The sequence below is a fragment of the Denticeps clupeoides genome, chromosome 12 (assembly GCF_900700375.1).
Source record: "Denticeps clupeoides chromosome 12, fDenClu1.1, whole genome shotgun sequence".
Classification (NCBI taxonomy): Eukaryota; Metazoa; Chordata; class Actinopteri; order Clupeiformes; family Denticipitidae; genus Denticeps; species Denticeps clupeoides.
Genome location: NC_041718.1, coordinates 11097392 through 11121138, shown reverse-complemented (window position 1 = coordinate 11121138; position 23747 = coordinate 11097392). Strand labels below are relative to the sequence as shown.

At 41.6% G+C, this 23747-nt stretch overlaps 2 protein-coding genes across 4 annotated transcripts; both read left to right on the top strand.

Annotated features, from left to right (window-relative positions):
- The first annotated feature begins 16 nt into the window (after positions 1–16).
- On the top strand, positions 17–9953 carry mettl1 (methyltransferase 1, tRNA methylguanosine). Of its 3 annotated transcripts, none has more exons than XM_028998514.1 (6): positions 17–193; positions 486–631; positions 2807–2991; positions 6362–6475; positions 9097–9198; positions 9279–9953. In XM_028998514.1, exons 1-6 carry the CDS (start codon positions 114–116, stop codon positions 9396–9398), a joined length of 747 nt encoding a protein of 248 aa, XP_028854347.1. In that variant the 5' UTR covers positions 17–113; the 3' UTR covers positions 9399–9953. The 3 variants fall into 3 exon arrangements, with proteins under 3 accessions (XP_028854347.1, XP_028854349.1, XP_028854348.1); XM_028998515.1 differs by having other exon boundaries at positions 77–193; positions 414–631; XM_028998516.1 differs by lacking the exon at positions 6362–6475.
- Positions 9954–16319: 6366 nt separating this feature from the next.
- Positions 16320–20496, top strand: cyp27b1 (cytochrome P450, family 27, subfamily B, polypeptide 1). Its single transcript, XM_028998844.1, has 9 exons — positions 16320–16615; positions 16827–17017; positions 17486–17682; positions 17800–18000; positions 18319–18482; positions 18586–18752; positions 18840–18921; positions 19026–19223; positions 19319–20496. The coding sequence occupies exons 1-9, from the start codon at positions 16397–16399 to the stop codon at positions 19430–19432; spliced, it is 1533 nt and encodes a 510-aa protein (XP_028854677.1). The 5' UTR covers positions 16320–16396; the 3' UTR covers positions 19433–20496.
- Positions 20497–23747: the final 3251 nt, after the last annotated feature.

Genomic DNA, 23747 nt, shown 5'->3' with positions numbered 1-23747 from the left:
TGTTGCACGAGAGCTTGCTCCGAGAAAGTTGTGTTTTATTCGTTTCATTTTTTTTATTTTTTTTGTACTTTTGACAGTGTTTCGGATTATTTAGGCGGCGCGTTTAAAGCAAAATGAGCGCGTCGATGCCGCAGAAACGTTATTATCGCCAGAGAGCTCATTCTAACCCCATGGCGGACCACACATTTGATTAGTAAGTCGGGCTATCAAGTACATATTATTAATTTTGAATAAAGATTTCATTGGAGTTTAATTGGAGTTTAACAAATAACTGCATCTGTGCGTGACTTCATGGTTAATATTGACATAACTTTATACAAGGTTTACTGGTTCAAATAATGTTTTATGGACAGTGTTTGACTCTAATGTTGTTTGACTGTATCAAGAATGCCTTATTCCTTTGGGCGTTAAAGTGTATTTTTGCAGCGGGTGGTGTGTGCTGTGGCGAGTTAGGCTGATGCGGAATGCACTCTACATTTTCCCAGTCCGGTTTGCCCGGAGGAGATGGACTGGTCCCAGTTGTACCCGCACTTCTTCAGTCCCATGGATGAGCGCCATGACCGCGATCCGGATAAAGGGAAGCACGGAGTAGAGTTTGCCGACGTTGGCTGCGGCTACGGAGGGCTTCTCGGTAATTTCACATGTTAACTACCTGAAGCTGAACTCCACTGTAGACCACTAGAGGACGCTGCTTGAACGATGATGAGTGGTGTTTTTTATGTAAAGAACTAGCTATATATAGTACAGGCCAAAGGTTTGGATGCACCTTCTCATTCAATGTGTTTTCTTTATTCTCGTGACCATTTACGTTGGTAGATTCTCACTGAAGGCATCAAAACTATGAATGAACACATGTGGAGTTATGTACTTAACAAAAAGTGGAGACCTGGTCTCCACAGTCACCGGAACCCAATCGAGATGGTTTGAGGTGAGCTGGACTGCAGAGTGAAGGCAAAGGGGCCAACAAGTGCTAAACACCTCTGGGAACTCCTGTTGGAAAAGTATTTCAGGTGACGACCTCTTGAAGCTCATCGAGAGAATGCCAAGAGTGTGCAAAGCAGTAATCAGAGCAAAGAAACTAGAATATAAAACATGTTTTCAGTTATTTCAACTTTTTTTTGTTAAGTATAAGTGTTACATTTAGACTAGAATGTCTAAAGTGAAGTGATTGTCACATGTGATACACAGCAGCACAGCACACGATGCACACAGTGAAATTTGTCCTCTGCATTTAACCCATCACCCTGAGTGAGCAGTGGGCAGCCATGACAAGCGCCCGGGGAGCAGTGCGTGGGGACGGTGCTTTGCTCAGTGGCACCTTGGCAGATCGGGAATCGAACCGGCAACCTTCTGATTACAGGGCCGCTTCCTTAACCGCTAGGCCACTAACCGCTAGGCCTCCACATGTGTTCATTCATAGTTTTGATAACTTCAGTGAGAATCTACCAATGTAAATGGTCATGAAAATAAAGAAAACACATTGAATGAGAAGGTGTGTCCAAACTTTTGGCCTGTACTGTGTGTGTGTGTGTGTGAGAGAGACGTTAGCCTTTTTACATATTTAATTTATCTTCAATATATTGTGTGGGTTTTATAGTATAACCATCATGTATTATCACAACATGCATAATTGAAATGAATGGTTATTAAGGCTGCACATTTTGGTTGTCAGTTTGGACTATTTTAAATGAAAATGTTTTGGTAAAACAAGTTGGCTTGTGATCCCAAATTTATCCTCCAGGTTGGTTTCACCTCACTCCTGCCTTGTAAAGGCTTGTTAAGTGAAACAAAAGCACGGGAGGGGGATGGGTAGATGTGACAGCCCAACACCTAGCAGCTCTTCCTGCCTCCATTAAGTGGGTTGTTAAGTGTGGCCAACCTGGTGGACGTGTGAATTGGGCCTGATTTTCCTGGGGATGGAGGAAAGGGCAGCAATGTAGGTTGAAGATAAGTAGACTCTTCTCCGTCTTGGCCCCTCGGTGGTGGAATGAACTTCCCCTCGAGGTCAGAACAGCTCAGTCACTGAGCACCTTCAAACGACAGCTCAAGACCTTCCTCTTTAAAGAATATTTAGATTAAATTGTAATTTTCTTGTTGTCGAACTTTGTGTACAGAATCTACAACAGAGTGAATAAAATAGATGTATTCATAGTTGGGGTCCTAGTGAACCGGAATTGATCTCTTCATCGATGGTAACTTGAAAGCACGTTGTAAGTCACTCTGGATAAGGGCGTCTGCCAAATGCCATAAATGTAAATGTAAATGATAAGTTATGTCTGAATTGGTGTGAGTGTCAGGGTTAAGTGTCTGGCTCAGGGACACAATGGTAGTAAGTGGGATTTGAACCTGGGTCTTCTGGTTAATAGGTGTGTGTGTTACCCACTAGGCTACTACCACCCTGTGGCAATTAAATTCTTATCAGATGGTTTTGCCAGTTGAATGTGCATTTAGAGAATATTTGGATTATTTGGGGGTGAAGCAATCAGATATCTGGCAACACATCGGTGACTGCTCTTACTTTTCCTGCATCACATATGAAGTGACTAGACTGTATCTTTCATTTAATTCTTATTATATTTTTATTCATCTTTGATTGAAACCCTACTTTAAATGTGCATCTGCTGGTCTGCTCTAAACATAATCTCACTGTACTTGTATAGTGACAATAAAGGCATCTCTCTAAACATAGTGCACAAAGATGGTGCACACAACCAATCACCTAAAAATATTTGTCTGTATGCTGGATGTGGCTCTCTTACTAAGAGTTACCATATATGCTAATATTTCTCCCTTTTCTGTTTTTCAGTTGAATTATCCCGTCTCTTCCCTGAAAAGCTGATTTTGGGCCTCGAGATTCGAGTGAAGGTGTCAGATTATGTTCAGGACCGCATCAAATCTCTTCGTGCTGCGGAACCTGGCCACTATCAGAACATTGCTTGTCTTCGTAGCAATGCCATGAAATATCTACCCAACTTCTTCACTAAAGGACAGGTTGGTGTCATATGATCAGTAGTGGCATTTGGATCTAAATGAAACTAGGTGGCCTTTCTTAAATTACAAAATATTTCCAAAAACTTGCAGCTAAAACTCTGAAACCGATCTTTATTCATCCAGTGTGTAGGGTGTATTGTAGTGGTGCTAAAAGGGATAATAGGGTAGAGTTCGGGGTAAAATAAATTTTCTAGAATTTCAGAATCCAGTGTACATGTGAGGAAGGAGGGGCTAGATGCTCAGCATTTCTTGCAGATAACATGAAAACTTGCAGAGACTTTGCCGAACATTATTAAGATGTAAATGTAAATGTAATTAAGAGACCTTGAAGTTTCATAAGTTTAATGTCTAGACTAATGTCTAGATAGATGTGTCAGTAGTTGCCTTTGGTCTGTGATGGCGTGCACTCTACGCAACGGCCCTAAGCACTTTTAAATGAGACGTCTGGTTTATGGACAATTTCCGGTTTGGATCGCTTGAAATGTATTAACTTTGTGTTTTTGGTATAATTTGAAATGAATATAAAATTAACTACAACCTTCCTTCTGTTCACAATTTGCCCAGTGTTGGTTGAATTTGTTTATGATTGTTGCATTTTGAAATCCTGGGGGATCTGAATCCTAATGGGAATATTATCTTCACTGCTAGTATATTAATAACCTGGTTGATGACCTGGTTTAGAGCATTGCTGATAATTAATTTCCATTCTCAGTAATAATAATATGAGATTTGAACATGCAAATGAAATGTTGTCTCTGAAAGCTATTTCATTTGAATACATTAAGTATGTTATGATTTAAATGTTGTGTAATTGATTTAAAAAAAATCACTTTAGATATATATTGATGAATGAATGAATGAATTCAGGCCTCAGAAAATTCTGGTGTGACTTAGCCATGTGCATAATATGTGCTGATGTTTTCAGCAGCCATGTCCAGACCTCCCATACCTGGAACTGACACAGACAGAAGAGCAGTTTTGTCAGTCATCTCACTGTGGTGCATGTTTAGGGGATTAACTACTTGCAGGAAAACATCCTCAGGAGACCTCTGCTGTGACGCACACACACTTAGTCTAACGGCGATTTCTATTTCTAGCATTCTGGTTACTTTTTTTTACATTTTCTTAATTAAAGTGTGGTGTGTTTTTCCAGCTCATGAATTAAATTGAGCCTGGAGAGAAGCACCTAGGGGCCTGGCAGCTCCCAGTAATTATGCCACAATTTTTCTGTCTTAACCTGACATTATTTATTTGACTAATAAAAAACGACTGAGGCTGGGTGTGTGGCGCCTTAATAGGGCACCCAGAGTTCCATCAGCAGTACATTGTGCTGCTTATGATGGGGGGTAGACTTGATTTTAATGAAGAAAAAAAGGGGGAAATTCCAACCAAATGACCCAGCAGGTTAGCAAAGCACATGCCGTGCCGAGAAGAAAACTGTCTTGTTTTACTCAACGTTATGGGATTTTCTGCAGGACGTCTGCTTTGAAGAAGCAATGGAGTAACCATGTGTACAGTGTACCAGCAGAATCATGAAATACTAGCTAAGTCATGGCAACACTATTGATTGATTTCTTTTTGTCATTGTAGGGCATAAAATTAAAGTTCTGTGCACTCATAACCAAGTTACATAAAAAAATAGAATAGATGCTTTATTTTTCACATACAAACACAGAGAACACATAAGAGTTAAGTGGAAATAATCTGCTTCTTCTTGATTATATATATCGCTGTATGTACACTACTTTACTTTACTTAGCAGACTACTTTACTTTCCAAAGCGACTCCAGGAAGACCCCAGCAATTTTCGTTCAGTTTCTATAGATTTTGAGTTTACAAAATTAAGAGCCCTGATAAGGCCTAATTTATCAGAAAAAGAACATGCTCGGAAATTAAGTGCTAGACACTCTCTCTCTCTCTCTCTCATCTCTCTCTCTCTCTCTCTCTCTCTCTCTCTCTCTCTCTCTATCTCTCTCTCTCTCTCTCTCTCTCTCTCTCTCTCTCTCTCTCTCTCTCTCTCTCTCTCTCTATATATATATATATATATATATATATATATATATAATTTTATTTTATTTATTTTTTTTGTGCAGTGTGTGAAAAAGGTGGGTTTTCAACAGCTTCTTAAAGGTTGTAGTAGTCTCGGCTAGTTGTGTGGAGGAGGGCAAGTTGTTCCACCAGCCAGGGATAACAAAGGAGAATAGAGTTGATTGGGATCGGAGGCCCCATGAAGAGGGAATTTTCAGTCTCATTTAATTTGCTGATCTGAGAGGGCATGCAGGAGTGTAGCTAACTAATAGTGTGTTGATATAAGAGGGTGCAGTTCCATTTACAGCCCTGTAGGATTTTAACTCAATGCGAGCAGCTACTGGGAGCAGAGGTGAGAAGAGGCGTAACATGGTTGTATTTTGGCTGATTGAAGATGAGACGGGCTGCCACATTTTGGTCCATCTGGAGTGGTTTTATGGTGACTGCAGAGGCTCTAGCCAGGAGAGAGTTACAATAGTTGAGTTTGGAGATGCGTAGCCTGTTGTGCCTAATCTTGTGAATGTTGTAGAGAGTGAACCTGCAGGATCTGGAGATCGCAGCAACGCGATGGTGCAGACTCAGTTTGTCGTCAATCCAAACTCCAAGGCTTTTTTCAGACGCCGTGGGTGTTCACAGTAGTGAGCCAATTTGAATTGAGAGTTTTTGCTGAGGGGAGTTGTTGCCCGGAAAGATCAGAATCTCCGTAGGTTGAGTTGGAGATGTCGCTCAGACATCCATGCCGATATGTCCAAGAGACAGGCCGAGATTTTTGTCGCAATATCTTCTGGTGGGAAAGCCAAATAGAGCTGGGTGTCATCAGCGTAGGAGTGATGAGATTGTCAGGGGTAGTGTGGGGAGGAATAGGAAAATAAATTGTGAGGTGAAGTCTGCAAACACTCAGTTCTATGAATTATCATTGCTCTGCAATGAACAGAATATCTAGTGAGGGATTAGTTCTCTGCTGTGACCTCTACTGGAGTCCTGCAGTAGTGAAAGTGAAGTGACTATCATAAGGAAACACTGCAGCACAGCACACGGTGCACACAACGAAATGTGTCTCCTGCTTTCAACCATCACCATTGGTGAGCAGTGGGCTGCCATGACAGGTGCCTGGGGAGCAGTGTGTGGGGACAGTGCTTTACTCAGTGGCACCTCCTTGGTTCCTTCAGGGGTTTGGGGTTTGAACCTCAACCTTCCGATTACGGGTCTGCTTCCTTACCCACTAGGCCACCACATGTACAAATACCACATGCAGTATGTACACCTACGTTCATGATAGCCAGTTGTTTGCAAAATGCATGTGGCACAAAAGTTGTTCTCTTTTGCTTTGTCTCCTCATCAGCTCAGTAAGATGTTCTTCCTCTTTCCTGACCCTCACTTCAAGAAGACCAAACACAAGTGGCGGATCGTCAGTCCCAATCTGCTGTCAGAATATGCCTACACACTGCGCATTGGGGTATGTGTCTCACACCCACTCACAGCTGGATGAGGTGAGAAAATATAGCATAATGCTTGACTAATCATATTCCTCGAAATCCAAAATACCAAACACCCCTTGAGACAATCAAACCAAGAGAAAGCTCAGCATAAATAGGCTAATCGGGGATTGGAAACGATAAAATGCTCCTGGCAGGGGGTGAAATATTCACACAGTTCTTCTATTGTTCTCTGAGCTCAGTGCAGCTCACGTAGTGATGGACGCAGCTGAGCTGATGTGTGGTTCTTTTGGTCGTCCCTGAGTGCGACCTCTCATCTCACGCTGGTTTCTGCTCATCATTTTTATGCACCCATATCACTTCGTTCGCTCAGGGCATCCACACAGCTCTCTTTTTTCCCCCCACCTGTTTATTTTGGATCCTGCTGTCTAGTCTTCTCACTCTCGTCCATTCTCTTTGTGCGACTGCCAGTGATGGATTTCATACCGATCTGAGAGAAGCCAGAGTGGCTGTGCAGTGTGTGTACGTGCGTGTGGGTAGAGCGAGGGAGCGTGAACAATGTCAGGCCTGTGTTTGTGAATGTGGTTTATTAATGCTTCTTGACTGCACACTCAGCAAATCATCTGCGGAGCTGAGCTGAGGCTGAGAGTCCTGCATGGGTGGGTCCAAAAATTGATAAGGCAATATATCATCATAATTCATCTTGTGTATACGCTGTTGTCCAGTATCACTGTATCAAAGATGGAGTTGAACACTAAAGCTTGTGTGTTTTGCAATAGAAGAACTAAGGGAGGAACTGAACCAAACAGCTATTGTGTCTGAATTACATTAAAACATTGAAAAGATATTATGTTCATATCACAGACAATGTATTGAGTGGCCAAATCAGTGACATTTCATTGTTAACAATGCAGGGTATCATCATAGTATTGACTCTCAGGATTCTCTGTGTTTGTCCTCTGTTTAGCTGTGTGCAGTTATTGCTCTGCTCCTTTTAACATTTCTCGGACCACCTTAAAAACAGATTTTGTTTTTTGTCTACTTCAGTAGTAGTACAGACAAATGTCTAGAACATCTGCACATAATAAACCATAATTCTAGTTTTATTAAAGTAAAATGGCCTGAGAATTAGTCATCAATAATAAGATTTGTGGTGAAGTTTCACATATTGTTTTACTGGGGTGCCTTTGGACCATTGGATCATGTTAGGTTACTCAAATGCCTGTGGTGCTTGGGAAAAAAACTCTAATTTAATCTGTAAGATAAACACAGCAGATACAAACAGTCAGTGACAGTGACATAGTCAGAAGAAATGGAGATGAGGAGCAATATGCAATAGAGAAAAAAGAAGGAAAATAAAAAAAGATGACCTTTATGTTAAGGTAGGTCAGACAGGCATATACACACGTATGCAGTGGCACTTAGGCCAGATCACTGAAATCTATGCCATTGAATGCGTTTTCCAAGAAGGTCATCTTCTAATTATACAATCTGTATGAGCTCCAGAGTAAATGGCAATGACACCAGAGATAAGCCTTTCTGTTTGCACTTCTGCTATTCCTGGCTTCAAATGGAAAAAAAGGAAGAAGAAAACCTTTGCTCTTCAAAGCATTTAAAGCAAAGCCAACTAAGCGGTTTTATGTAAAACCAGCAGGGGTGAGGGATCAGAATTCTGGGTGGAAAATGGTGTAAGCCATCTGTTCAGCCTGTGCTCATTTAGAATGTGATCGATATTTCCAGTGAAACTTTGGCGAGGAGGATGTACACTGCTGTCGTGTGTGTGATGCCCTTCACATGCCAGTTCAAAAAGCTGGAGTAGGCAGGCAGCCTTGTCCATTCCTCGAAGTCTTTGCTCATCAGAATGAGTATTAGAAATAAGAGTTCATAAGAAAAGATATCAAAATATACCATGCAAGTGAACTCAGTGGTTTCTCCATATTTCACTCCTAGTTAATTATGATCATTATAAAATACAATTTTATTTAAAAAAAAATGTTTATATATATAAATATGACTTAAAAATGTAACAATATTTTTCCAGTCTTAAAAATGTAACAACCAATTCAGGTTTATTACTCCCAGAAATGGCATTCATCCTGCATAGTAACTCAAGACTATGGTCACTCAGCAACTTCCTTTGTGGCCCGAGAAAAGGCATGAAGAGCCTGTTGAGTTGAGCCAGACTGACCCAGCTACAAAACCAAAGCAAATCATAAAAGGGTCATATGTTGGCATGAAGGTTTTTTAGGACAAGTGTTTAAGCTTTTACCAGTTTGCACCTTCCTGCCTAATCATCATATTTATGAAAACGCTATCTGCACTACATATTAACATCACTGTTAAGATGCAGGAGTAAGACACAAGACCTCCTTTCAGAGGTAAGGATTTAGTGTGGCTGTTACATTTTTATGGCATTTGACTGAACAAACTCTTTTGCTTTTTGTAATGCCAGATTTTATATTGTTGGACAACAGTTTAGACTCTATGGTGAGCTGATATATCTAGAAGTGAATTTTTAAAGCTTTTTTGTTAATGATGTGCAGATACCAGATCCTCCTCTTCTGATGTTTCTGTGTATGATTCAATTTAGCTGATGAAACACACTCCTAATTCGACAAAGGTGATGTTCTGCTTTGTTTAGGGCATGGTCTACACCATGACTGATGTTGAGGAGGTGCACCTATGGATGGTGAAACATTTCACAGAACACCCATTATTCTGTCAGGTTGCTGAAGAAGACCTTGTAAGTCCTTTTTTCATTAAACTTTTTAGTTGGGCCAGTAAAAATCATCTCAAACTAATAAACTCCTGTTCTATTTGCAGGTGAATGACATCATCATCAGTCGCCTGGGCACATGCACAGAAGAGGGGAAGAAGGTGCAGAGGAATGGGGGGAAGAACTTCTTGGCCGTTTTCCGCAGAGTGGAGGATGAATGCAAATAATCTGGAATTTGAATCCAATGGAGAGACCAACAAATCTTCAAAAGACTGCAAAAGTGTAGTTCTCATCATACTATTTCATTGACAGACATATGATGTATGTTCTTCCATGAGTTCTGTCAGAAAATACATTTTTGTACATTTGTTTTTGTAAAATATATCTATTGATTTTAAAGCCAGTTTTCATTGTTGCCATTTTCTTTTGAAGAGGAAAATGTATTTTTGTTGTTAGAAAATTTGTTATTCAGGTGCATTTGCAGGGATTCTCTGTTGGGACCTGATACTGTAAATGGAAAAGAAATGCATTAGCTCACTAAAAAATGACAGGAAGAGGAAAAGAAACAACAGACTGTGAATAAAGAAACTATAAAATCATCAAAAGCCAAAGCCCGAAAGATTTTACATATCATCTCTTCGTTAAGTCATGTTGTCAGCTCCTCTATGTTCTTTGTTCTTGGGAACATCTGTTTTAGAGGAAGTGTAAGCACAGACAAAAGAGTGACATAATGGTGATGCCAAACCACATCCAGACATCCAGTAAATAATTTTTTTCCCCAACTCAGTAGTCGTCTTTGATGTACTGGGGTCAATGCAGGGCACATGCTGCCTTATTTATGTAGTGTCACAGTATACATTTGAATAGCATGTACAGAAGAGTCGCAGTGCACCACACAATTTTATTATGTTGCAATGAATGCACTGCTAGTAAATCATGAAATAATGCATGTGTACTGAAATACTCTACATAAGGCTGGTGTTTGGGTACATGGAACATTTTGTTGCATGGTATGGTAAAACGTGTGTAACAATGACGCTGTATGAAAAGGCCTGATCAGAGAGGTTATCTGATGCTGGATAGGGGTTTCCAGGCATGCGAGTGGTGTGACTGCTTTTGACTGAGAAAAAAAAACTTTGTTAGCTCACACTAGTTTACTTTTCATGTCGTTGTGTTATGTGTGCTCTCAAGTTACTTTCAAATGTAGATGCCAGTTTGGAGTTGGACTTAAACCTTTGCACATGCCTGTACACTCATCCTTATCATTAGGGTTACAATAATGTCTAAAATTGTGTCTGTTCTCCAGATGCATTCATGAGAGGTTTCTTTTTATTCTGTCCTTTACTGTAACATTATACATGAAGTTTCTGGGATGCAAGGTAGCTGCACTATATCCCTGCCATTGTTCCTGGCTGAACACTCACACCAGAGTTCATTTACAAAGAAAGAATGTCCAAACATGAGTTAAATTCAGCTAATCCAAGATGACCATTTACACATGCTCATGCAGTGTAATATGCATTCAGGACAAATATTTACTCTTCTGGTGATGCAACCCAGTACCTCTTCAGCGGCAATGCTTTGAATGGAATGGGATGTGACAGCACATGCCCTCCAGTGGAAACCCATTCAGCACTTGGCATTCTTCTGTTTTTCCTTCTCTTGTTCAGGAAAGGAAAAAAAATCCCCTCCAAAACACAAGATGCTATAAATGCCCCACAAAACAACCCACACATTGTCTCCCGTGGTCTGTTTCCTGCAGCGTTCTTGGGGTGGGTGCAGGTTTTGCACACGTCAAGCAAAGAATCAGTTTTTAGCCCCTGTCTTTTAGCCCAGTGGTGACAGTTGTGTGTGTGGCTGTATGTTAGCACCATCTTTTCCACAGTACGATTCAATTATTTAAAATGTGGGGAAATTACAACCTTTAAATAGTTGGCGGTTTTTGGCACATATACCCTATAATTTTCCGCATGTAGGGCATGTATACTTTTGAAATGAAATGTATATGGGCAATCGACTAAGTTAACTTGATATTCAATGCTGAAATACAAAGACAGGATTCCAGAAAATACAGACTGTATTTTGACAGTATTAGATTACTTTTGCTGTTAGTTTTGTGCCATTCACCATTCGGAGGCCTGAGCATTAATTTTTTTCCCCCAACAGCATTCTGTAGATAATATGAAAAATATTTAAGTTCTTTCAGTAGAAGCAAGTCATTTTTAAGAAGAATTCCACCAGATCCACAAATTATGCTTGTATAGTTTGTATATTTTATTAAATATTAACCATCAACAGTTGTTTTTGAATGATGCAATTGTTGTTGTCAGTTTTTTTTTACTTCATTCTTAACTCATTTGCACCTTGCACAACAGAAAAGACTCAACAATTGCTAACCATGATACATCACCATAATTGTCACAGAATGGTTTTGCATGCTTCTAGTTTCTAGTTCTCTGTCCTTTTAGATCCTCCGTAATTTATTGTTCTCTGAACTTCTGCACTTATAGAGAGTGCTCAAATTTGTGTCAAAAATGATACCATCTCTGGAATATGTTGCCGTACAATATATTCCAGGCTATGTGAGAAGATATTTGATAACACTAATCATGGCACAATTATTTGATAATGTGATAACTGTTCACCTCCCATTTTAATTATCACAGACAAGTGTTGAGAATGTGCCTACATATATTTGCAACATTATGCATGCAGCCACATAATTTAAGCAACACCCCTTATCTGCACTTGCGGTTTCAAACACAGACATGCATATTGATTACACAAAAGCACCAACCCAATGTGCCCCAACATGTAAACACACATTTGCTCTATGATTGCATATGGGTTTAGACCTTTCCCCTAGTCTTTCCAGCGATGGAAATATGACTTTTTCATTTTTAATCTGCCTCTGCCACTGTGACTGAAATTGCAATGCAGTTCTCCAAGCACAGTCTGTTTCTGTGAAAATGAGGTATGGACAGGAAACCTCTTTCCGTCTTGTTGTACATGTCATCATTCTTTATCAACATGTGGGTTAAATTCCAGTGTTGCTATGAATCGTCTGTTTACTCTGTGCTGCAGAAGAGGTTTGGCAAAAATTGTAATACCATACTTTAGATATATTTGGATGGATTAAGATAGCTCATCTTTAAAACAACTAATTAATGCATTTGGGAATTCGTTTAATCATTACACTATCATAACACAATTTTGTGTGATTAGTGTTCACATAATGACATCACAATCTCATACAATTGCCCACCGATCACAGCTAAGAATATGGTATCTTATCACAATAAAATGGGCAAAGCACACAAATCAAACCTGTTATTTACAATATTTGTTCGCATTAATATGGAGTTAGACTTCACAAGATATATAGCCGCATCACCTGCAAAGCATACATACATTGGATACACATATCTGAATCAGGATTAAAGTATTTATTACAAATTTAATACACATACAGACACGTGATTTAGTTTAATCTGGACTCTGTTGTGCTTTATGCATTTTGGGCCACCTATCACCTACAAAAAGCTAAGTCTCTTCATGCCAAACCGTGAGTTAATTGCTGATCAATTTTGGTAGGAGATCAAACTAAAACACCTTCCCTCATGCAGCATATGCTAACATTACATGGTAACATTGAAAATATATTCAGAAAGTGTGCCAGCAGAAACCTGTAAGTAAGGATTTCAGCCCATGTCCTCACAGGCTGTATTTTAAGAACTAGTTTCAACCTCAATTTGTGCTTGGCTAGCATCACAGTTTGGACTGCTCTTTAGATTTTCCATTACGACATAAATCTATGAATATCATAGTTATGCACCCTGGGTATGAATATCAAAAATGTCCCATATGCTTTCTGGGCACTGTGTGCATTGCTTGACTAACCAGTTGCACACGTGTAAAACCAGACCAACAGGGATCTTGTCCAGTTACTGGGGATCAATCACGTCAGTCCATGTCTCTTTTTAAAATTGCTCAGCTAGGCCAACGTTGACTCTCTGGAGCGTGGAATTTGGCCAGCGAGCGCCTAATGATTTGTGTGGACAGGTACCGAAAAATGTCATTGTTTACCCAGTTCTTAACAAAATCATTCTGGCAATGGAGAGGGATTGCTCATGTGGGTGAGTGGGGTAAAGTTGACAGTGTGAGGTGCTGAGGTACTCGGCAGTCAAAATGAAGTCCTTCATCTGTTGTTATGTGCAGAACATAGGTTTCATCCTTTTAAAGGGATCCCATGCTTTAATGCTGTCACAAAAGGTGTCGAATCTGAGTGTGACTGAGATGGTAGGGCTTGGTCCCCTTAAAAAGAAACAACACACATGGACTCATCTGCAGCCCCTATACAAATTATACGAGCTCAGGAATAGTCAATAGAAATGATATGAGCTCAGGAATAAACCACAGAATCACATTCCTTCCTGGACAGATCCACTCAGACAGGAATAGACCACCAGTGATGCCAACCCAGACGCAAACTGTCGCATGCATGCAGACACATACGGTGGCAGGTGCGCTCAGAAACAGACACAGTCAAACAGTGCGCCAAGCAATATACATCCCTGAACTTTCACACACTTAAACCAGGAGATGCTGTGCCCCTGTGGGCTGATGGCCAATTTGCTGCAGGGGAAGACATCTCAGACTATCCCCAATGCTACTGCGGCTGAAATACCCAACACCGCCTGCTCAAGTCTCACCCAAAGTAGCTCAAAGGCCCTCACCAAGAAAGTAAATGTATACCCTAAGCTGCTTTCAGAGCATGTGGATTTCTTCTTATGTACAGCTGTTGAAATGATATATTCTTCACCTTAAGTGTTTTCTTTTATGACAACAATGTGTGTGTTTTTTAATGATGTAAATCATTACAGCAATATAAAGAGAATTAACGTAACGTGCCTTATTAATATAGTTCTTATAACATCTGACATTTGAACTGCTGGAAATGATCTGTTATAAGACTTTGGCTTCTCACATTTGGACGCTTAAAATATTCTCTTTACAGCGAATCCATCATCATCTCAGTTTATAGAGCAAATGCTGATTAACTGATAATCCTTCCGTTGCGTAACATATAAATATCAACTTAAAAATGCAGTGAAAACACTGGACATCACCCACTACCTGCACTCAAAATGTATTTGGTGGTCTGGTGGGGGTACATATTTGCATTTAAGCCAAATCTCTTAAGCTTAACCTTTGCCCTTTGAACTTTTGTCCACATGGTGCAGCTTAATGACCCATCACCGGAAAGAAATATGTAATCATTATTAAAGGCTACAGAATTTGTGTGTGCTTCAGTTTTCAGTGCAACATTAGTTTTCAGTGCAAAATGTTCTGAAAAAAAACTAATTTCTTCCATCCCATTACAGGCAATCTGCTCCTATATTACTTTTTTCAAATGTTAAAGAAAATTATACTTCATTGGCAAGATTCACTGACCAGCCCATGCCCTTTCTTGTGCAAAAGTGGCCTTTGAAAGACACTGATTGTGTCTTTTACTCAGTAGCAGTCTTTGGCAACCCTTTGATCCATTCATTTGTGGTATTGGAGGTGCTCTAGTTCTATCTATAACATGCCATAAGAAATGTACATAATTGTATGCACAGCACAGTATCAATCAATCAATCAATCATATTTGATGTGCTTGCATGTTACCATATTAATGCAGTAAAGTGTTTACTTTTTACAAAACCCCAGATCCCCATCTCAAACTTTCCTCTGTTTGAATCATGTCCATTTCCATGAGTTACAGCTAGTCAGTGTGTTTTCTCGTGATGAGGAAAAGGCCTCAGTGAGCACACGCTGAACACGGATTCTGAGTACTGCTGTGGTTACTTCATACAGTCGTACATTTGCTGTATTGGCAAGCTGCCTGTCTTGGAATCAGGTCAGGATTTGCTCTCTCTGCATAGCTGGCGTCTGTGCACGCAACGGACGAGCCCAAAAGAGAGCAGCTGTTTCATCCTGCAATCAAATTTCAAAAGATTTCCAGTTACCGCTCATCTTTGAATTGCTTTGGCACTAATTGCTGTTTGCTCTTCTGCATAAAGCAGCATTGTCCAATCCACACCGTGCATTCTGTTCACAAAGCAAAGTCTGCAATCAAGTCATATATTGCTTTGGTTCTCAATGTCTTGGAAAACTCCCTGACTTATATAAGTAAATTACAAACAACAAAACCGGCTGGAGAAGCCGGCCAGGCTTATTCGATGAACTGGTTGGCCATGAAAACCTGTACTGAACTGAAAATCCAGCGTGCAAGCACAATAATGCACTATGGGTCACCAGCCAAACCAGCAATGCTGGTCTATACTGTTTGCTCACTGTCTGTTTCCAGAGGAAAAAGGCTTGTGCTGTTTTGTTTTTGATAAGCACCCATCCCTTCACGTTCTCCTTGTTTTCTGAAATGAATGGTCAGCACTTTTGTTAACACATTACCTTTTTTGCATTTGCAGCATTTATCAGACGCCCTTATCCAGAGCGACTTACAATCAGTAGTTACTGGGACAGTCACCTCCCCCCCACCCCCCCGCCGGAGCAATTTAGGGTTAAGTGTCTTGCTCAGGGACACAATGGCAGTAAGTTTGAACCTGGGTCTTCTGCTTCACAGGCGAATGTGTTAAGTACTAGGCTACTACCACACTATTATTATTTCTGTGAAGATTCTCAGTCATCCAGGTGAATTTGTCTTTGTGAAGTTGAGTCATGGCAACTGGACTTTCTTTCTTTAATGTAGAGACGTTTCATTCTGCATCAACAGAACATTTTCACAAACGTCTCAACTTTCAGACTATTATTGTTAGAATCCCTTTGGGTTTAATGTGCGCGGTGTGGAGTGAGACCAGCAATTATTTCCACATCGTATTAGGAGGAGAGGCTTCGCGGAACATGTTTAATCCTGAGCAATAATCGGAAATGGAAGTCTCTGTAATTCGGGGTTTATCATTTACTCAACACGTGCGTCGCGCTTAGGGTTTGCCCGGCCGGGGCGATTCGATTGGACGCGCCTTCTGGCTGAGCCGCGTCTGCCCTCCCCTCGGTGGGAGGGGCCGGGCGCAAGTACGCGTCGTGATTGGGCGAGCTCGGCCGCGCTCCATCCGTCCTACCGGTCCGAGCGCAACGAGAACCGTGCGCTATAAAAACGTTGCCGGCGCCGCTGGGAAAATATGAGCTCGGCGCTCCATCGGACGGCTGTGGGCGACGCGATTTTATGTGCTCGGCGAGAAGGATGCTGCAGCAGGCGCTCAGAGTCTCGGGCCGCACCGCGTCCCCCGTGCTGAAGTGGATGGAGCGCTGCGCCGAGGGCGCCGGAGCCGTGTGCCCGCCGCGCCGGGCGCGCACCCTGGAGGAGATGCCGGGGCCCTCGGTGCTCAGCTTCGCCTGGGACCTCTTCGGCAAGCGCGGCCTGTCACGCCTCCACGAGCTGCAGGTGAGGCCAAGCGCCTGCAAACTGTAATGTGTGTCATATAATAAGTATTATTGGGACTGAACTGATCTCCCTTGTACTGTATTACAATGGCATGCTGCCCCGGGGCAGGACCAGTGACTCCTATAACACCCCGATGCAACCTGTCCATTTAGACTAATGGCTCCATTCATGCAATGGCTCCATTCATGCATCGTTCTTTCTTATGTGGCAGCTGGAGGGACGCAGGAAGTATGGACCCATGTGGAAGGCCAGCTTTGGCCCCATCCTGACCGTCCACGTGGCTGAGCCAGAACTTATTGAACAGGTTCTGAGGCAGGAGGGCAAGCACCCCATGCGCTCTGACCTCTCCTCGTGGAAAGACTACCGGAACCTGCGGGGTCACGGTTATGGGCTTCTGACTGCGTGAGTACAAACTAGGGAATTTTCCTCTTTCCAACTCCTCAGATGATGATTTTTGGCATCGTGTCTCACTGCTTTGTGGAAGCATTTGCACTGGCATCATGAGAGTGTGACAAACAGCAGGGAGCTGTAACGTAGGTGTAAATCCAACCAGCTTTGTTTGAATGAGTAGGCTCTAGACAGTCAGTAAAAGGCATTTTACATTACATCACATTTCACCATGGTGCCGTTTAGTTGGTTCAATGACTGTTCTGCCTTTTGTATGACCCTGGTCAGTAAGAAAAGATTTACATTTACAGACCAAAAGGGAGGGGATAGATAAAACTGTAGAACAAACAGCTGGCCCCTGGAGGCACTAGACAGTACCAGTAATAAAGTCTGATTAATAAAACGGTGCAGATTCAGCAGGGATCTTCAAAGCAGCAGACTGCATCTTGATACTCACTGGTTCCTCCTCTCCTCCCTTTGTAGTGAAGGTGATGAATGGCAGTCTGTGCGTAGTCTCCTGAGCACGCACATGTTGCGACCAAAGGCAGTGGAGGCATACGATGGCACCCTTAATTCTGTAGTAACCGACCTCATCGCCAAGCTACGTACAAGGCGGCGCCAGGATCCTCGAGGCGTCATTACCGACATCTCAGCTGAGTTCTACCGCTTTGGCCTAGAGGGTAAGAATGTGGATTCTGCGAAAGCTTTCGTGCTGTCACATAGCAGGTTCTCACATTTGAACAAGGTAACAAACTGTCATTGGTTCCCTCGATTCACACATTTGTTTCTGTTCAAAGGGATCTCCTCCGTGCTGTTTGAGTCCAGAATAGGCTGCCTGGATTCCAGTGTTCCCATGGAGACAGAACGCTTCATCCAGTCCATCAACACCATGTTCATCATGACCCTGCTCACCATGGCGATGCCAGGATGGCTCCACCAGCTCTTTCCAAAACCCTGGAACACGTTTTGCCAGTGTTGGGATTATATGTTCCATTTTGGTGAGTAATTGAGTCGACCACCTCTGGCCAAGAATGGAATATAATGGTACAAAGTGGGGGTTTGAAACTATGACTTTGTGTGTCAGTTGATTGATTTCTAATTAATATGCATATTTGACCAATCAATGCCAAGTTGAGGCAAAATCTTACAACACAAAGCGCTAGCTATGTTAGCAGCTGACTTCAGGTAGCGTAACCAAGTTGGGATCTCTGCTGTATATAAAAAAAAAAAAAAAAAAAAAGCTGCTTAAATGGGTCACATTAAATGTGTGTTACCGTAAATGCATTTCTGACCTTTACGTCTTATCAACGTCACAGCCAAAGGCCACATTGATCAGCGTCTTCAGGAGGAGGCAGAGAAGGTGGCTCGAGGAGAGGAAGTTGAAGGACGGTATCTCACCTATTTCCTTTCTAAGACGGGGATGCCCATGAAATCAATTTACAGCAATGTGACAGAGCTGCTCCTGGCTGGGGTGGACACGGTGAGAAACAAAATCTCGCCTCACATATCTGGCTCTTGTCAGTTTTAAGGTCCCATTTCTCAGTCAGACATTCTGGTACAAATGTCCGTTGGTGTTGTTTCAGATCTCCAGTACATTGTCCTGGTCTCTGTATGAATTGTCCCGTCACCCCGACATCCAGACATCACTGAGGGCAGAGGTCCATGCTGTGTTAGAGGGAAGATCTGTCCCAGGGGCAGCCGATGTTGCCCGCATGCCCCTAATGAAGGCTGTGGTGAAGGAGGTTCTCAGGTAAGGCAATCATTTTCTGGAGGGTTTTTCTAAATTTTCAAGATATTACTTTATAATTGTAATGTTCTTTTCTTTCAACTCTTCCAGACTCTATCCTGTAATTCCAGCCAATGCAAGGGTCATTGCTGATAAGGACATTCATGTTGGTCGATACCTTATACCGAGAAATGTATGTTTATGTGATTTAATGACTGATCATTTGACAGATTTTATATAGTTATATCTTAATGAAATGGTGATTCCTAACATGCAAAAATTATACTTTCATCCCAGACCTTGATTACCTTGTGCCACTTTGCAACATCCCGGGACCCAGGTCATTTCCCAGACCCTAATTCCTTTGTGCCTCAGCGTTGGTTAACTCGTGACCAGGGGAACCACGCTTATGCCTCTGTGCCCTTTGGCGTTGGCAAACGCAGCTGCATTGGGCGACGGATTGCAGAGCTTGAAGTCTACCTTGCACTTGCACAGGTAAGTGTTGAATGCTTTCAATGGTCTGGTCATCATGTGACTTATAGATGTGTGGAATAATAGGTGAATATGCAATGTCCAATTTTGCCCTTCAGATCTTGACCCAGTTTGATGTGAAGCCCGATCCAGAAGGCAGTGCAGTCCGTCCTATGACCAGAACACTGCTGGTCCCTGACAGCAATATTAACTTGCAGTTCGTAGAGCGTTGATCCTGCTTGATGCTGAGCAGAGCAATATCCTACATCCTGTACATCAAAGGGTATGGACCTTAATGGCGTATAGGAGAATTTACGGCATATTTAGCAAAACACAGGTGAACTTGAAGCCTACTCATCAGGCACTTAGATATGCCTCAGTATAGCAACCAAGAATGTGTTTTGACCATCATGTCAGTAACGTCTCTGTGCTGTGGAGCACCCCGTTGTTCATGGAACAAGCAGCCAGACTGAGGCCATCAGAACCACCATGGTGTTTCTAGTTGTTAAAGTCGGTGTGTTCACACCAGGTGCCAAAGAAAGAAGATCAAGGTGTGGGATCCAGCAGATTACAGACATATACAGATTGTACTGTACATTGGAGTGTGGGTGTAAGGCCATCCTATAAATAATTGTCCTCAGGATACTCAGGGAAGTGCTGTAGAATAGGGTAAAGAGGTGTTCTCCTGTTCTGCAAGATGTTGGGGTTGCACTATCTATGGCTTTGATTTATCTGCTGACATTCTTGACTGTTGTGACACCAAGAATTAAGTGTTCATTTGTTCGCATCATGGATCAATCTTAAGATACTGAGTAACAACAGGAACTGAGTGAAGTAACTGATTTGTTTAAATTGCCAAAATTATTATTTTAAAACTCATGACCCTCAAAGGTCCAAGCTCTGCTGATTTTTCAGCCGTCTTCTACCTGTGAGTCAGGTGGGAAGTCAGAATCTGTGACTATCTGGTAGAACTTTAAAACAAGGCCTGCGTTTACATCTGAGACCCCGACATGAATCACCCTGCTATGAACATAAGGGATATGAATGGAAAAACTGGAATCATTTTCATAGGGTAGTTTATGTCAATATACTTAAAGTAGGTACTGTTATTAATAAAACCATGTTTTTTACTGGTGCTACAAATGATGCAGGTCTTGAAGAATTGTGATGTTCTGCAATACTGGTGCTCAAAAACATTCTGAACAAAATACAGAGAATTATTTTGAACAGAAAACTTGTTTCATGTAACCTTTGATGGATACGATTTCCTGTACATTTTACTTTCAGTTTTATACATCAGACTTGAATGTTAATATTTATTTTTTGGTTCTTTATTTCATTTGAGGAACATGCTATATTCTCTGTTTGATTGTATTGTAACTGTTTATAATACCAAGTTTGTAGCTGCTCATTCATGCAAATGTATTCATTTATTAAAACAAGATAAGATAACATGACCCTTTATTATTTCCACAAGTGGGAAATTTACATTGTCATGGCAGAAAATGGACAAAATTTCAATTAACAAATATAGTCTGGGAAAAAAACAGTGGATATGACTTTTATCAGTTATACATAAAAATATATTTGTGAACATTCAGTGTAAGTCAGTGTACATATGTACAGAGTCAAGATATGTACACATATTGCACATAAGAAAATGGAACTGGTGTAATGGATGTGTGTGTTTGTCTATGTACGTATGTGTGGTCAGCTGTTGTAGAGTCTGACAGCAGTCGGCCGGAAAGACCTTCTGAATCTCTCCGTCCCACGTCGTCGGTGCCACAGCCTGCCACTGAAGGAGCTGCTCGGTGCTGTCAGGGTCTCCTGCATGGGGTGAAAGGGATGACAGCTTAGCCACCATTCTCCTCTCACCACCTCCCCGATGTCCAGAGGCCATCCTAGAACAGAGCTGGCCCTCCAGATCAGCTTGTTCTGTCTTTTGCTGTACCCAGCAGAGATGCTACCTCCCTAGCAAACCACACCGTAAAAGATGGCTGAGGCCACCACAGAGTCATTAAAGTTCTTCATACTGTGGTCGGTTACTGAGGTAGTCCAGGATCCATGTTGTGAGTTGATGATTCACTCCTGTGTGCTCCAGCTTGTCCCTCAGGATTGTGGGAAGGATGGTGTTGAAGGCACTGGAGAAATCAAAGAACATGATTTCCACAGTGCTCAAGTGGTCTCCAGGTGAGAGAGGGAACAATGTAGCAGGTAAATGATGCCATCCTCCACTCCAGTGCAAGCAAACTGAGGGGGGTCCAGTTATGAGCTGAGCCAGAACCAGCTCTAGGGTCTTCATCAGGTGACCTGTATCTGTTGAGGAATCGTGGAGACTTGGGCACTGATACCTCACAAGAGGTTTTACAGAGCTGTGTAACTCTCCCCAACTGGCTCAAAATGTGTTCCATCACCTCACACAGTTGAGTTGAAAAGCACCTCTCAGCTGTTGTCATCGGCATGGTAATTAAGGTCTTCAGTTGTGTTACCATCACTGCATTGGTATTATAATGATCAGTTATCCTTTTAAATTTAGCAAACATCATGTACAATTGGAAGACAGTACTAATGTTTGCAGACTTTTGGCCTCCATATGTTATGTAAATATTCATTAAAAAAATTAATATTCAGCTACAATAGTCATTCACAATATGAATAATTTTATGATTAAAATTTATTTTTCATTTCATATTGTCATATTTCTTTCACTTTTAAAGAGAAAGAAAAAAAGGGGCAGTGGTGGCCTAGCGAGTAAGGAAATGGACCCATCAGAAGCATACTGGTTCTAATCCTGATCCACCAAGGTGCCATTGAGCAAAGCACTGTCCCCAGACACTGTGCTGCAGTGTTTCACATTTACAATGTAAATGTAAATGTAGAGAAAATGCCTTTTCTCTTCTTAAATTGTACCAGGTGTGGATGTGTGATTCTCCTCCTAACGCTAGTGTCCTGGTGTAGCAATCATGCTGGGTGATAATATTTTATTGGCCTAGAGTAACGGTTGTCCCGCCTCGCAGGTGGTGGATTAGATTGATTTGTTGGTTCTCGATCTTCCTGCACTTTGGAAGTGAATGAGACAGGCTGTATACAACCTGTGCTGAGCAGTATCAGTCACCTTGGTGAGTAAAAAAATGGTGCAGAAAACTGCACAGTCTAGAAGCTAATTGAAGAACCTTTAATGGGCGCACAAGCTGGAACGGCGGTGTACATTTTATTTACATTTATGGCATTTGGCAGACGCCCTTATCCAGAGCGACTTACAGAGTGTGCTTTCATGTTACCATCATGTTTACATCAATTAAGTAATCAGTTCTGGTTCACTTGGGAAGTTCATTCCACCACCTAGGGGCCAAGACAGAGAAGCATCTAGATGAGTGTATTCCTCATACCTTCAGCAGTGGAGGGACCAGGCAAGCAGTACTGGAGGCTTGAAGAGTGTGAGGTGCAGTGCAAGGTATAATAAGTGCTGTGAGGTAGGATGGTGCTACCCCATGTTTGGCTTTGTAGGCCAGTATATTGAATCTGATGCGTGCAGCTACTGGGAGCCAGTGGAGGGAGCGTAGCAGTGGCGTGGTGTGGGAGAATTTGGGAAGGTTGTATTAGTTGTAGAGGCCGGGCTGCAGTCAGAGGAAAACCTGCTAGAAGGGAGTTACAGTAATCCAGTTGTGAGATTACTAGGATCTGAATGAATATCTGGGTGGCCAGTGTTGACAAATAAGGGCGGACATGTCAGATATTGTTGGGCAGGAATCTACATGAGCGGAAAAGATTGGTGATGTGAGTCGAGAGGGAGAGTTGTTGGTCCACACACTGCTCCCCGGGTGCCTTTCATGGCTGCAAACTGCTCACTAACGTTGATGGGTTAAAAGCAGAGGACACATTTTGTTGTGTCACCGTGTGCTGCGCTGTGTTTCACAATGACAATCACTTCTTAAAAAAAAGATGAAATATCAGTTTGACATGCAGAGATTTTGGAAGCGTCATGTACATGAGAGAGGAAAAGAGAAGAGGAGTTGTGTGTCGTTGGCATAGCAGTGCCTTTGCCGCGTTCATGTGAATAGCTCATCTTTGTGAGTGAAACCATGTGGTAGCATTGTTCTAGAACTGTCTGCAAATATTTTTCTTTCTATGTGTAGTAGAAATGAAGATCTTATTTACGGGTGAAATGTGTTTACTCAGAATTGTAAATTAGTTCATGTTGTAATTAAGTACTTTTTTTGTCTGTAATAATATAAGTCAAATGTGATATTTGTTACATGTATGTTTCAAATATATATTTACTTGCCATCAAAGTGGTAACAACATGAATTATCCACCAACTGAACCCAGGAGTTCTTTTGACTTGACTGAAGACCAAACCACAAAGACAGAATTTAATAATATTTTTTCTTTTGTCTGCTTTTTTGTTATTATTGAGTTCTGATTTTGTATTGTACATCCTTTTTATTTATTATTGTAAAATAATCATTATTCTTGCTCATTGTCTCCATTCATTTCATTCCACATCCACCACACTCTCAATTGCAATCCAATTGAACCTAGCATCTG

Coding starts and splice junctions, on each gene's coding strand:
- mettl1 (XM_028998514.1), top strand. CDS start 114: ATGAGCGCGTCGATGCCGCAGAAACGTTATTATCGCCAGAGAGCTCAT. Junction 194..485: donor GCGGACCACACATTTGATTA/GTAAGTCGGGCT, acceptor ACATTTTCCCAG/TCCGGTTTGCCCGGAGGAGA. Junction 2,992..6,361: donor ACTTCTTCACTAAAGGACAG/GTTGGTGTCATA, acceptor TCTCCTCATCAG/CTCAGTAAGATGTTCTTCCT.
- cyp27b1 (XM_028998844.1), top strand. CDS start 16,397: ATGTGCTCGGCGAGAAGGATGCTGCAGCAGGCGCTCAGAGTCTCGGGC. Junction 17,018..17,485: donor GGTTATGGGCTTCTGACTGC/GTGAGTACAAAC, acceptor CTCCCTTTGTAG/TGAAGGTGATGAATGGCAGT. Junction 18,922..19,025: donor GATACCTTATACCGAGAAAT/GTATGTTTATGT, acceptor CTTTCATCCCAG/ACCTTGATTACCTTGTGCCA.